This window comes from Papaver somniferum, unplaced genomic scaffold (genome assembly GCF_003573695.1).
Source record: "Papaver somniferum cultivar HN1 unplaced genomic scaffold, ASM357369v1 unplaced-scaffold_139, whole genome shotgun sequence".
In the NCBI taxonomy this organism is placed as follows: domain Eukaryota; kingdom Viridiplantae; phylum Streptophyta; class Magnoliopsida; order Ranunculales; family Papaveraceae; genus Papaver; species Papaver somniferum.
In genome coordinates this window covers 821,842-836,914 of record NW_020623156.1, presented here as the reverse complement: position 1 = coordinate 836,914, position 15,073 = coordinate 821,842, and the positions used below count along the sequence as shown (strand labels likewise).

The 15,073-nt window shown below is 34.5% G+C and overlaps 1 protein-coding gene and 1 long non-coding RNA gene across 2 annotated transcripts; both read right to left on the bottom strand.

Moving 5' to 3' along the window:
* Positions 1–5,004: 5,004 nt before the first annotated feature.
* Positions 5,005–5,940, bottom strand: LOC113335272. Its single transcript, XR_003353247.1, has 2 exons — positions 5,662–5,940; positions 5,005–5,249 (listed from the first exon to the last, which is right to left on the bottom strand). It is a non-coding gene; the product is annotated as an uncharacterized LOC113335272 (long non-coding RNA).
* A 1,949-nt stretch (positions 5,941–7,889) lies between these two features.
* On the bottom strand, positions 7,890–10,420 carry LOC113335225 (probable ubiquitin conjugation factor E4). Its single transcript, XM_026581343.1, has 3 exons — positions 9,947–10,420; positions 9,701–9,856; positions 7,890–9,497 (listed from the first exon to the last, which is right to left on the bottom strand). The coding sequence occupies exons 1-3, from the start codon at positions 10,418–10,420 to the stop codon at positions 7,890–7,892; spliced, it is 2,238 nt and encodes a 745-aa protein (XP_026437128.1).
* Positions 10,421–15,073: the final 4,653 nt, after the last annotated feature.

The following is a 15,073-nucleotide window of genomic DNA, read 5'->3' as shown; positions in this document are numbered from 1 at the left end:
AGAGGCGGAGAATGAGTAGAGGTTTTCTCTCCCTTCTTTAGTTTAGATAACTCAAAAATACTCTGGACCGTAGATAAGGAGGTCATACGGATTGCATAAATTATGGGACGGTGTAGATTAATTTTAAGATGCTCATACGGATTGAGAAACTTGTGTGTTTCTCTTTGTGCTAGTTTAAACTCGTGTATTCGGTTTAATTATCAACTTTCGATATGGATAAAAATCGAAAAAAAATATTAATAAATTTAGGACATTGTTATCGACATTCTGATATAAAAAAATCCAAAAAATATATAAGAATGAAGCTGAAAAATAAGAAGTGAATTTGATAATTGGTGTGTTTCTTTGTGCTTTTGTGCTTTCTCTTTTTGCTTCCGGTTTGAATTTCGACTAGTTACATAGGTCATGAAGTAATTTCGACTAGTCATACAGGTCATGAAGTAGCTTTAGTTCACATTAGTAGCATGATACATCATAGAAATTGATGAATATGAAGCTTAGTGTCGATTCGAACTTCAAATGTGGTATAACAACATACAAACTATGAACCAAGAAGCTCTGAGAGGGTTCTGACTTCAAACATAGCATGATACATCATCAAAATCGATAAGTATGAAGCTCAATGTCGATTCGAGCTTCAAACTTGGTATAATGGCATACAATCTATGAACCAAGAAGCTTTGAGAGGGTTCTGACTTTAAACTTAGCATGATACATCATCGAAATTGATGAATATGAAGCTTAGTGTCGATTCAAACTTCAAATGTGGTATAAAAACATACAAACTATGAACCAAGAAGCTCTGAGAAGGTTCTGACTTCAAACTTAGCATGATACATCATCAAAATCGATAAGTATGAAGCTCAATGTCAATTAGAGCTTCAAACTTGGTATAATGGCATACAATCTATGAACCAAGAAGCTTTGAGAGGGTTCTGACTTCAAACTTAGCATTGATACATCATCAAAATCGATAAGTATGAAGCTCAATGTCGATTCGAACTTCAAACTTGGTATAATGGCATACAATCTATGAACCAAGAAGCTCTGAGAGGGTTATGACTTCAAACTTAGAATGATACATCATCGAAATTGACTAATCTAATTCAGAAACTTGGTAAGAAAGAAGAAACCATCCATTTACAGGTAAGATTCCTTCGAAATATTCTACAAAACCTTAAACAAACCTTATTTCTGCATATTATATGCATACCAGGCTCCGAGATCCAAACCTAGCCGCGAGTTGACTACTCTAAGTCATAAACTTGGTAAGAACGAAGAAACCATCCATTTACAGGTAAGATTCCTTCGAAATATTCTACGAAACCTTAAACAAATCCTATTTCTGCATATTGTATGCATACCATGCTCCGAGACCGAAACCTGGCCGCGAGTTGACTACTCTAAGTCAGAAACTTGGTAAGAACGACGAATCCATCCATTTACAGGTAAGGTTCCTTCGAAATATTCTACGAAACGTTAAACAAATCCTATTTCTGCATATTGTATGCATACCAGGCTCCGAGATCGAAACCTGGCCGCGGGTTGACTACTCTAAGTCAGAAACTTGGTAAGAAAGATGAATCCATCCATTTACAGGTAAGATTTCTTTGGAATAATCTACGAAACCCGAGTTTCTCGTTCGGATGAACTGGATAAAAAATATATCAGAATTGAACATCCCAGGTTCGAAGATTACAAGAGTTAAAATGACCATATTACCCTTACTAGAAATAAAGGTAATAGATATTATGGAGATTGTGAAATTACTAAACTATCCTTATCTGAAATAAGTAAAGTAAATATTACAGATAGTGAAAATGATCATATTACGCTTCATGGAAATTTGTGCAATAAATATTATGGAGATTGTGAAAATGACCTGACTACCCTTATCGAAAAAAAGTAAAGTAAATATTACTGCTTGTGAAAATGACCATATTACTCTTCTTGGAAATTAATGCAATAAATATTATGAAGACTATAAAAATAACCAGACCACCCTTATCGGAAAATAAGTAAACTAAATATTATAAATTTTTAAAATCACCATATAACCCTTACTAGAAATAAAGGTAATAAATATTATGGAGACTGTGAAAATTACCAGACTATCCTTATCTGAAACGAGTAAAGTAAATATTACAGATAGTGAAAAATGTATGTGATTATTTACAGAGAAGGCGTGTATGTGATTGTTTAGAGAGAAGGCTTCGTGCTGTTTGCGGCTCAGTCACCTGAGCATTATTTTTGAGCATTACATTTTGTTTTACAACTCTTATGAAGCGTTGTCATAAAGTTAGTGTATTAAAGAACCATAAACTTGACAGAACATGTAATAGTGTAGGTATGGTTAGTGGTGCAGACTTCCATACAGTAGGCTGAGGATCAAATCCCCCCATCCTCATTTCTTCCAATGTTTAATATTTTTACTTCAACAACACTTATAAGTGTTGTTATAGATTTTTATTAAATAAAAAAAAAGTCAAAACTTGTGAACGGTAAGGATGGTTGATGAGCTAGACTTCCATGCAGTAGATTCATGTTCGAATCTCCCCTATAACCTCATTTTTTCCAACATTATATATTTTTACTTCAACAACACTTATAAGTGTTGTTGAAGGTTCCTATTTAAAGAAAAGAAAAAAACCAAAACTTGTGAATTGAAAGGATAGTTGATGAACTAGACTTCCATGCAGTAGGTTCATGTTCGAATCTCCCCTCTAACATTTTTTTCATCATCATATTTTTGTGTTCTTCAACAACACTTGTGAGAATTGTGATAGGCTAAGTCACTACATATATGGAACAGAGTTGTTATAGTTAAATGTTGTCACAACTGTTATGCTTAAGGAATTGTCGTTTGTTTTCTTAGCGCAACCCCTTGTTTCCTAAGGGTTGGCAGTGATGATATACGACAACTCTTCCTTTGAAACCAGTTGTAAAACATAGGGCTTTCTACAATGTTTAGCTAAGTGTTGTAAATCTCCAGTTGTAGATGTATATTTTTCGTGTAGTGTGGCCCGCATCTCAAATTTTTTCTGCTTTAATCAGAAACTGGTTCCCTAGCCTAACTAAAAAAAGCATATTACAGTAAAGATCCATATACGTACTGTTTTTGTATATATATATTTGAGAATGTCCAATGAAGTGTGAGCCAACCAAACAGATCTGACTGCAACCAACGTGACACACGTTGTTAATTGATTAGAATGAAATGTACAACAATAATGACAGTTGTATATCGGATACTCAAGTTTGGTTCATGGATTAAATTTAACACCAAGTTGCATTTCATTGAGACTTTCCTTATCACCGATGTGCAAACTCAAAAGAGAGCAAAAAAGATGGTGAGCTAAAGTAATAAAGATTATTCCTTCCATCCAAATTTAGTTCAAGGTTTATGTATTTTCATGTAGATAAAGAAAAAAGCAAGAAAAAACCTGTTTGGTAGAGGTCATAAAACGTTTTTCATTTGTTTTCAACAAGTAATCATTTTCTTTGTTTTTTTTTTCGTTTTTTTTTCTGTTCAAAACAAAGTAAGAGCTTATGGAAAAAACTGCATGTGAAAGAATTATTTTTATCATTATCTTGGGTCTTTACATTTGATTTAGTTTAGTAAGGGGTGGAACTTGGGATGGTTGGGCGGGTTAGAAGGCTTGGCCGAGGCAGACCCAAGCTAGAAATTCTTTGTCCAGATTGCCCATCGAACCCGTGGAATCCATGGAGGTACTGCCCAAGTCCGTCCAAGTTCTGTTCCTCGGGTTTCCCGGTTCCTCGGATTGGCCCAAATTTCGCTCGACACATGAGATAATAAGATAATATCTTAAATTTTAGTAATAATAAAAAATTCAATTGCTAATACGATCATAACAAATTTTAGCAATAATAAGATTTAATTGCTCAATTTATCTTAAATTTCCAAGTAACCAAAGATTATTTACAATGATATAAACTTTTTTTCATACTGAATAATTGATTAATGAGATAGATATAATTTATATTTTCATTATTAAATGTGAAGATAATATCTCATAGTTCCTCGGGTTGGCGGGCTACATGGGTGCCCAAATTTAACTCGGGTTTATAAAATTTATACCCAAACTTGCTCAAAGTTTTGATGTACGTTGACCATGCCCGTCCAACGTTCGGGTTGGGCATGGGTTGGGTGAATTAACCCAATCCAAGCTCCACCCCTAAATTTAATTGATTTTCCTTAATTTTCAAAACCGTTTTTAAATTTTCTATCATATAGCTTTTAGAAAATGAAAATAAAAAATAATGGTATGTTTTTAAAACAGTGAAAACTATCTTTGAAAATGATGTTCAGAGAATAGGGCGTAACAGAGGCTGAGGTTTGGTAACGAATGTATTCGGAGGGGTCAGGACTCGGGCAAGAAAATGGCAGCCATCTAATACATTAATTTCCAGGACCATATGGCTACTTACGATTAGCACCGCTTGTATTTTCCGAAACTCCAGTCACCTTTCAATTACTTGAGTTTCATTGATGATTTTGCAGTCAACAGAAACTGTACAAACATGAGCACTTCCATGGAAAATTATACAGTGCCATACGTGCAAATCGAGTTCAAATGAGGTTTCACTAAAGCTATGAAACTCTGTTTTATCACTAATTTTTCTTTAATAATGTATCAATCACTTTATTCTCATTGAAATACGCCACACCAATTATATGAAGCAACCAAAAAATTATTTAAATACCAGATGAGGTATTATCACGATGAGACATGCCCTGAAAGGACATTAAAACGTACGCAGGTGCGAAGAGCATTATTCTTTTAAAAAAAATAAAATAAAATTACACTCTCATCAAGCATGCGAACAAAATTACAATTACCACAAGAATAATTTATATAAGAAATCTTGTGTTTAATACCTAATAGTACCCATATACACTTCCACAACCGGTCTTTTTCTTTTTTAGTGGTAATGTATACCATTAGAACCAACTAAAAATCAAGATCGATCTAAAGTGTAAAGCAAATCAAAGAAAAGTACCAGATTTATTAATACTTACTTATTCTTTTGAGAGAAAATATCGTCATGTTATTTTCCAGTTTATGAATGAGTCTATGGAGTCTGGACTATGAAGATTTGTTACAAGTGGAGAAAAAAGATAGCTGCATAAGGTTTAATGGATATGAGAATGTTGATTGTGGTTTAATCCAACAGGATTTCATCATCTGCTATCTGCTATCCGATGGTTTTCCAGTCGAGTGTCGGACCTGTATGGATGATCTTCGGAATCAGGACTAAGCAACGTGATTATAGGAGATAGAAAACAATTGCATCACAGGAAAACATCTATGAGACATGATAAAGAATAGGTTTACCGACAACATAAGTGCATCAAAATTCTATTAGTTGATATGTAATTGTCCTATAGCATGCCTTATAATCTAACTAGCTGGGTTTCTTCTGCTAATACTGTGCTTTAAAAACCAAATGGATTGAAACTAATAAGTGATCCTTTCGGTAGGAAGCAAAATGCACGGAATGAACAAGAACCAACGAAACTAAGTAAAAACAAGGACTCTTGGCATACAAAAAACTTCTTATGCTATCCCATTGGTGAAACAAATGAAATAACATAAGAATAATGTGTAGTTTAAAATGCAATTAGTGTTAAGAATTTACCATTTCAATCCACATTGTAGGGATACCTTCCCTACCACCTGTATACTGAGCCTTCACTTGTGACCGTTCCTGCTTGTTCAGATTTTTTCGGAATTTTTCTTCAGGGATGTTATTAATAAGCTTTTCCCAATCATCTTTCTTACAGTATGTTGCAACTTCCTTTTCATTTCTTGCACAGTTGTAACATCCTTGACCAATCATTGCTTTTGTTGATTTTTCTGTTCTCCATGCACTATTTGCTTTTGTTAAAACATATTTCTTATGGATATTGGTTACCTGGTACAAACTCTGTAATTAGAAAAATAAATAAGATGCACTCAGAATTACGGTATCAAGATAATGCAGTGTAAGCATTTAATTTAAGCACTTGGTAAGGTTATATGAAAAGCCGAGAAAATATAGAATCACATATGAACGTAACCTAAGGGGAAAAGAGCCAACTGGACGCACTTGAACATAGTTCCAAATGTCTTCGTTGTATTCTTCCGGAATCTTTTCCCAATCCTATTTGTTTCCTTGTAATCTCTCGGATCCAGGTTGCAAATTGTGCTGGCCCATTCCATTGCCCATTCTCATTAAAGAATACCGGCAATCGCTCATCTGGGTTGGAAAATATAAAATTAGCATAAGTAATGAATCATATGTGATTTAGAAAAGAATGCATTTCAAGGAACAAAACTTACTAGAAATGAATATATATTGTAGTTAATATAACTTAAAAACTAGGGAAATCAATGAACATGTATCTAACATTACCATTAAAGTTTTCATGAATGTTTTCGATTTCATTATCTTGTGAATTAAGAGCATAGTCTGATCCATTGGTTAACACAGATCCATCCAATTGACTCCCTAAACTATGTTCAGCATGACTAGATTTAGACACCATGGGGCTGCGTCTAGGAGACGAGGGAGACCAGTTAAATGTGGGGCTGCTTTCCCTCGAAAAAAGAGCTCCATCATCTGAAACATCAACAAATCTATGGAATACAAAAATACGACATATATATAAAAATAAAAAAAAGAAAAATAAACAATTATGTTATTAGCTGCTTGATTTTGGGATGTTAAATGAAGTTTCTCGGCATTGAAATACTGGATCATAATAAAAGTAATAATAACATCTCAACCACATCTGTTAACTAAACAACAGAGAACATTACTAGATGCTGCCCATGCTATCTATACTTAAGCCTTCTAACCCGCCCAACCATCCCAAGTCCCACCCCTACAGAGAACATTTACTAGATGCTGTCCATGCTATCTATACTTAGGCAGCTAATAGCAAATCAAGAACACTAACAATGACAATCAAGCTATTTTTCGATTTTGGCAGATCTGAATATTCTTTTCCTTGAGTTAGACCACCGTCATTGAAAAGTATGTTTTTCCTATCAGGTTTGTTGTCTCTGACCAGAAGTGCTGGGATTATGTAAGCCGCCATTAGAATAAAGTAAGCTACGAATCAAGATTGATCTAAAGTGTAAACAAAATAAAGTGATCGATTAGTACTTACTTATTCTTTTGAGAGGAAATACAATCATGCTATTTTCCAGTCTGTGTGTGAGGGTTCCTCCACCAGGATCCCATACAAAACCAGATTCCCATCGATAATCCATTTATTTTATTTTCCACCTACAACAGAGAATATAGGTGTTAAGTGAGAGATTTGTATGAATCTCTATCTCTGGAGAGGGTTTCGAAAAGTGGAGAAAAAGATAGCTGCCTAGGGTTTTTTTTCTTTTTCTTTTGAAGCATGCCTAGGGTTTTATGGATATGAGTTATGAGAATGTTGATTGTGGTTTAATCCGAAACGTTAATTTTTGTTTTCATCGTCGGCTATCGATGCCACTTTTTTCCACTCGAGCCCAAGACTAGTCAAGGTGCCAAATGCATGTCAGAGCAAGGGACGCAAGTGGTAACTGCTGATCTGAAGTTGCTACAGAGCGGATTATTTAGCAAGTATGCGTGAAAAACTAATGGGGATGCGGCGGTGGCTTAAGAGAACCCCAGACTTTCATCCATCTTGTACAGTTTTTATGCTCACCAGGAAGAATGTGTGACTTGTGTGACCTTGACCATTATATAAGTCGATGACATACAAAAATTTTCTATGCAATTGAAAAAAAAACTAATATTAAGCAAATTAAAGCTGAAGCTGATAAAAAAAAATGTAAGATTCGTTGCACATTACAAAGAACTTCCATATGAGTACTGCTGTTTGAATCTTACTGCTGGGTTCTTGACTTGATGAACTCATCTATTCGAGATTTCAGTTGAACATCGGGAATCAGCATATCTTTGGTAAGGTGTGAACGGTTGAACGGATCAATGGTGTCAATAAGAAGATGCCTTTCGATGACCAAACGATCAACTGTAGCATTAGAAGAAGGAAGAGTCACTGGATCTCTCATTAGTGTGCACTGTTTTGGGTCTAAGAACTCATCTGGTATCTCCCCTAGGGCTGTTTCCACGTCCATTTCCTCCACAGCTGCAAGTTTTACCTTGGCACTAAGGTTAACAAACTCTCCCAATTCTATCATCTCTTCACCTAAGCTAGGTATATTTACTACCTCAGTAAATAACCTTTCGTTATATGATCGACCATATTTACAAATTGCAGCAGCAAAAGTATATTCCGTATCAACCCGCGCTATATGAACATAAATGCTAATAATATTCTTTAGTAGTATCCTCGGTTCGAACCCATATTTTTCAGAACTCTTAAGGTTAAGAGAATTCCGTTTAGGGCCGACTAGTTGCACCAAGAAATAATTCAGCATATTAGCTATTCTGTCAACCATCTGGGGAAGAAGAAAGGGAGCAGTAATATGCTCTGAAGTGAATGCTAGCATGCTGATATCTTCCAATGCCAACTTCACGAACTCCCTGACTTTATTTTCTTGAGAAAGGAACTCATCACTTCTATCATTCGTCTCTTTCAATTCCATTTCTTTTAGTTCCCGAATTTTATTGAACCCTTCGTCCAGAAGATATATGCTATCGGTTATTAGGAAATTCAAAAAGTTCAAATAAACGCCCTTCTCCTCTTTTTGAGCAAATTTCGTCCATGCATCATGATGCCTTGGTTCTTCCCGCAAGTACTTGAGAAGGTGTGTAGTCTCATGACGTAACATGAATTTCTCTAAATAACGAGTATCCGAACCAGTAAGCTCAATGTCGACATAAAACCTCAAAATAGACTCAACGAGATACTGACCAAGAGATAATTGATGGTCGTGGAAAGGGGAAAAAACTGTTGAATTTGAGTCTGTTCTCTTGGGAAAAAAGTTCAAAACTGTTACCATCTTTGCTCTGAGAAAAGGGTTTCTGACATGATTGGGACTTGCTGCGAACATAATAATCAAGTTCGTAAAATCGTTTAGCAAGATGGGATCCAGTTTCTCAGGTATAATCTCGGAGACAAATATCAGCAACTCCATTGCATCATCAACAAACTGCTCAGGCATACAACCAAACTCCATAGGGCAACTCGATGGCAAGGGCATTTTAAACCCTCCAACAGAATCTACCAACCAAACGATCATCAACCGGTAGAAAGACAATGCATGCTGAATATTATAATCCTCGAACAAATGAGATTCATAACTCGAGTTCGCTATAGAAAGCAATTCAATTATTTTACTGAGACGGGAAATCTCCTCTTGGAGAAAATTTGAGGGAGGCTGCTTCTTGCTCCGCCTCTGCAGTAAGTAAAGTGCATGTCTACTATCCGACAAGAGTTTTTTAAGATCTCTGTACTCAGCCATGACTTTAAGTAAACCCAAGTTAAGGACCCTAGCAGTCATAAAAAAACAGTCGCATATAAAACTATACTGTTCAGCAAGTACAACAGAAGATCCGTGAGTCCACCATATAAATCATTCTTGGGAAAGAGTCTAGATGATATGTCAAGTGCACCAAATGTTGAAGAATTTGAAGAATATAGGATCTGGTTAACATCATGCTCGGTCGCAGTCAAGTCAGGTAGTCCACTAATATGGAAAAAAGAACCCAGCATACTCTCTTCCTCAATTACGCGCCCATTCACAGCTTCACCTTTAGGTAACCACAATGGGTGATTCACCGATGCTTTTCCACCATTCGGAAAACGCACTAACATCTTTAAAGCCTTCAACGGTTGAACAAAATTTCCAAGTGGAGAATCATTAACTTTCCTGATCTCATGTTCAAACTATCATACAAATCCTTAAAAACTCGAGCCATAATATCATAATCAGCAGTATCAGTAAAAAAACTCATTCAAAAATTCGTTTCCACATACCGTATTGTTTTCTGAAACTGCAGAAAAGATTATCGGCAATAAAGCAGAACCTGCTGATATTTTTTCACTGTGAGGAAACATATCTGGGTTATGTAAGTAAATCCGGCAATAATTAACAACCGATTTCTTAGCTGGTTCAATAACACCATTCACTAAAGAAGACTGCAGATCGACATCCTGCATATTAGTAATAATCTTCTTACCTTCTTCAAAAGCACGACCGTAGCATCCTGTAAGGTATTGAAACAGCGATTCACCACTAAACTGACCTGAAAGTTTGCCAACAAGAAGAACTTCGTCCATCAAATCACGATTCAAAAGAAGCGACTTGCCTACGCGGAGATTTTCAGCTGCCATCTTCTCTAAATACATCACTTGTTTATTATCCGCACTCGTTAACGTGACTAAGAAGATTCTTTGGATCAGAACATCTTCTATCACTTCCGGGGATCGCTTCCGCTTTCCTGTAGCCATATCAACTGGTATATTACTACCTAGGTTTTCAACTTCAAACAGTGGGTTTCTGTCTGAACTAGATTCTCGTCTGTGAAAAAAAAAAACTTATGATCGTAGACTATGGCTATATAGGTGGATTATTATTAACTGGGTCCAGAATCATAATATATAACTGTGTCTATATTTATGGGGATACAGAACCTATGATCAAAATAGAATTCTTAAACCGGAAGGGACTAGAGGCTGACAGATTTGCTTAGTCCACACTATGAGTCCACGTGACACCTAGGAAGAACGGACGCCCAGTTAACCAGGACTCTTTTTCTCTGATTGAGGGTAAGCATTTGGATCCAATCCGTGAATTCATTCCGGCCCATCCAATGTTTGTGGGTGGATGTCCAATGTGAACATTAACTTAAGGGACTTGGCACGGGTATAATATGTGGGACCCAACGGATTCTTGATCAAGATGCAAATGGTGCTTTAAGACATCCACACCTACCATAGAAGCTCTTTTAATTAATACTCGATCATTTAATAAATTCTCTTAAATGATATTTTTGGCCGGTCCTGAGTACGGGATAACATGCCAAATTAATAACTCGCTAAAATTATAAGATAATACTTTTTTGATTATCTATGTAGACCCATATGAAATATAAATTAATAATACATTATATATATATTCAATACATTAATGATTTACGAATACTTTTTGAAAAATGATTTCATTGTCTTCTGTGTTTTGCTAAAATCAATATCACATTGAATTTCATCTTTAATTTTTCTTATCATTGCAAGAATTTTTGGTGTTGTTGGATTATCCTTCTTGTGCTTGAATAATGCTCTACGAATTTCATTGGTCATTGTTGATTTTTTAACACCGTTAAGATGAGAAGCCATATTTGTGTATATGATTTGTTTGTGTTAGTAGTATGATTTCATATTGTATTTCTATATGAAATATATTTTTTTTTGATAAAAATTTATTTAGAAAATATGATTTGATATTGTGTTTATAAAAAAAATATGATTTGATATTGATATTGTGTTTATATAAGAAATTAAAAATATGATTTGATATTGATATTGTATTTATATAAGAAATATAAAAAATATGATATGGTATCTTGTTTATATAAAAACTACTTATTTGACATGAAATTTATCTATGAATTAATAAGTATTAATTTATTGGTTAATTAATATCTCGCTTAGTTAATAAATTTTGATGGTCCCAACAACATTAATTTATAGAGTTTCTACTGTATTTTGCTAAGAGCATCTCCAATGGGACATCTTTAATTTCCCATATTAACGAGGCACATAAGATTTTTACAATTTTTAACCTAAATCCTTCTCCAACGGGAATGTGAGGATTAAATGTGAAGGTGATGTGGAAGGTAGTTACACCAACATCCTCAAACTCATCCTCTAGTTTTAGAGGTTCTTTTAGAGGATATAAACATCCTAGTCACTAAGAGCATCTCCAACGGAACCTCAATGTGGTTCCTACGTGGGTGTTAATTGACGATATCCTTGAAACGATTTTTCCTTATTTGTAGAAAAGTTAAGATAATCATCTACAACGGAAGACCTTAAAGGAGAAACTGGTAGTCTATTTGTAATCATCTTATTGGCCGGATATTAATCTTTTGATTTAGTTTGAAAATTAATTGATGACATGGATTCTTCACATCCTTTAAGAGAACCTCTAAAACCACAGGATGGCTTAGAGGATGTCTAAGTAACTAACGTACACATCATCCTCACATTCAGTCTCCACTTTCCCGTTGGAGAGGAATTTTTGCAAAAAAGTGAATAAAACCAACGTGGCCAAATAAATAGGCCATTGGAGTTGCTCTAATGTCTATCGTTAATAACATATAAATAAGATATTTGATTTTAAAATCAAGGGATTGAAAAGTTCCAAACCGAGTGAAGTTGTTTATGGTTGGAGACTATCTATCTGATATTCCTAAAATAATGGAAATATTAGACTTTAAGTTTTCAAAGGATGTCTTCTTACATCAACCACGTAGGAAGCGCACCACAACCCATTGGAGATGCTCTAAGAACATATACAGTGGATGAGCCAACCTGGTGTCGGACTTGCACCCTCAATCAGCCGGCTCCAAAGCCTAATTTCGTAATTAAAAAATCTAGTTTATTTTTAAGCCTAATTTTGCTTCTTTGCAACCCCTAAAATCTAAAGACTTTAAGGCTTATACAACTAATGCTCTCATGTTGAGCGGTGAGGTAACCCCCACTTCCTATTGGCCGGAATAAGCTTTTTATGGCTTGTGTGAAACAACAGTCTTGATGAGAACACTTGACAACGCATGATTGACTTGTCGTTTTTGGAATTTTATGGAATTCCAAATTCAATTCGGAAGTCGAGTACCTACCATATTAGGACTCTTTTTCACAATTAGTACATGGAGGGGGAAAAATTCACATATTTTGTGCGAAAATAAAAGACAAAAATAAATAAAATTTTCACATATTTCCTAACTTTTTCCACCTATTTAATGCATCGAGGTGGGACGGGGCGATGCTAAACCAAAAATGTACCGCCACGGTGGGGCGCACACACCAAATCAAAAATATGGTTAAAAGAAAAAGATTCCTGGTGCATAGCAAGAGTATTTATCTAGCATTTTTTATACCCAAAACAAATTTTTGCACCCCTAACACAAAGATCTTGGCTCAGCTCCTGGATAAATATAAAATTTTCATAAAATTTAGGACGATATATGATTTACATATAATCATTATATATTCATCTAATCTCTTCAACATTAACTTTCATCGAATAAATTGTGAGAAGAAGATATAAATCAGGTATAACTGCATTTCGTACTTTGTAATATTGTGTTAATTATTGTGGTTATGAATTGTAGTATTTATAGTTAATTTAAGGATCAAGAAAGATATTCAAACACATTCTATTTTTTATTTAGACATTTCCTACACAATTGATCATGCTCGAAGAATATGATCTATTAATAACACCTACCCATTTTATTGTGAGCAAGAGTATCAAAGGTTCATCCTTTATAAGCTTTACATATCCCTACATTAACTTTTAGCCATCAAATTTAGGAATATTCTAAAAAATATTTTGTCACAAAAAAGACTCCCGTCGTAAACTGTTGTTCTTAGCGGTTTAATCGTTAGAACAATGACTTAAGTGTAGATAGATTAAAAATCGATAATTAAGAAAATGTCATTTTTATAAAAGTGAAGATACCAATATATGAAAACTTTACATCTTACAAACTATGCGTCGCATGATTGTAAAATTCATATATTTGGAGAGCCCTTTAAATTATCTATATAACTAGCATAGATAATAATAATATACAAAAAATACGTAGTTTAAAAATAAATAGAACTGATGACGTAAAGTCAGTTGTTACTTATGGATACTAACCTGAATTTGTGTGAGAACCATCAAGTGATGGTTCTCAAGCTTCCTCCCATAGGGGAGGTTGGGGATCGAACTCCTATAATAACATAAATTCATCATAAGGCATGTATTTAGGTTTAGTTCTAGAGACCACTATTATAACGTATTAAAAAAAAACTGAATTTGTTTTCATATTTGCACCTGCATTTCTTTTTCTTCGAATTAAGTTTACCTTGGTAATAAGTTCATGGGTATATCCAAATGAGAAGTTATAATACAAATAAAACTTCACTAATACCATGTAAGAAACAAGATTAATATTATGGCTATGTTTTTTATATAAGTCCTTGTAACTCTGTATTTTTTTTTGCTTTTCTGTGATTAAGAAAATTTACGCCATTTTAGTTTACACTTGTTACACCTGATTTCTCACAGCAATTTGGTAACATTGAATATTATTGCCTCCCTTTTTTCGTAGAATGCCTTTAAACCTATAGCATTGGACATATGCATATCAATTTTAGTGGTACGGAAACTGAGGTAGTTGCAGGGTAATATAAAATTGAGTGAAAATTAATTTTGACCAGCCAACGTAGACCCACCCTCCTTTTTTATGTTGCAAACAATAAAATGTTGTTTCTGTTGTAGGAATATGTGTGGATGATCACATGTCAAGCACCTCCCTTATCCTTGGACACATGTCATGCACTTCCCTTCTTCTAGACACATGTAATACCACCTAACTTTCAATCTAACACATGTAATATCTAGAGTTATCTCCCTCTTGTATATATATATGAGAATAGTCAATGAATGGAATACACTGATTCTCCTTCTCCTCTACTTTTGTTTCTATTATGTTTGTCTCTTATTTCCAATATACTTGAACGCGTTATCAGCACCTTGCTTTAGCCAAAAATGAGTGTTTTTTTTACATCAACTATAATTACTAGTTCTAATGATCCTTCACCACTACAGTTCTTCTTGTTTTCTAATTAAATCAAGTAAGGAAAGCTAAAGAAGGTATATCTAAACTATGACTTCTTCTTGATTTGTTAAGAAAATCCATGTATTCTTCTACACATGCATTTTTCCTTACCAAAGTCTAGTCTTGGGCAAAATCTAGACTAACGTTGGACAAATGTTAGACCAAAGCCTAGTCTTGGGCAAAACCTGAGTACGAAAGTCTAATTATCCAAAAAAAAAAACATCTGATTTTGTTCCTAACTCAACATGTGATGTTGTACTTTCTCTTTCAT

What these genes read in the sequence shown, in the direction of transcription:
- LOC113335225 (XM_026581343.1), bottom strand. Translation starts at nt 10,420, where the DNA reads ATGGCTACAGGAAAGCGGAAGCGATCCCCGGAAGTGATAGAAGATGTT. An exon ending in CAGTTTCAGAAAACAATACG is followed by an intron (nt 9,857 to 9,946) that starts GTATGTGGAAAC and finishes TTTGTATGATAG; the next exon opens with TTTGAACATGAGATCAGGAA. An exon ending in GTGAAGCTGTGAATGGGCGC is followed by an intron (nt 9,498 to 9,700) that starts GTAATTGAGGAA and finishes CTTGCTGAACAG; the next exon opens with TATAGTTTTATATGCGACTG.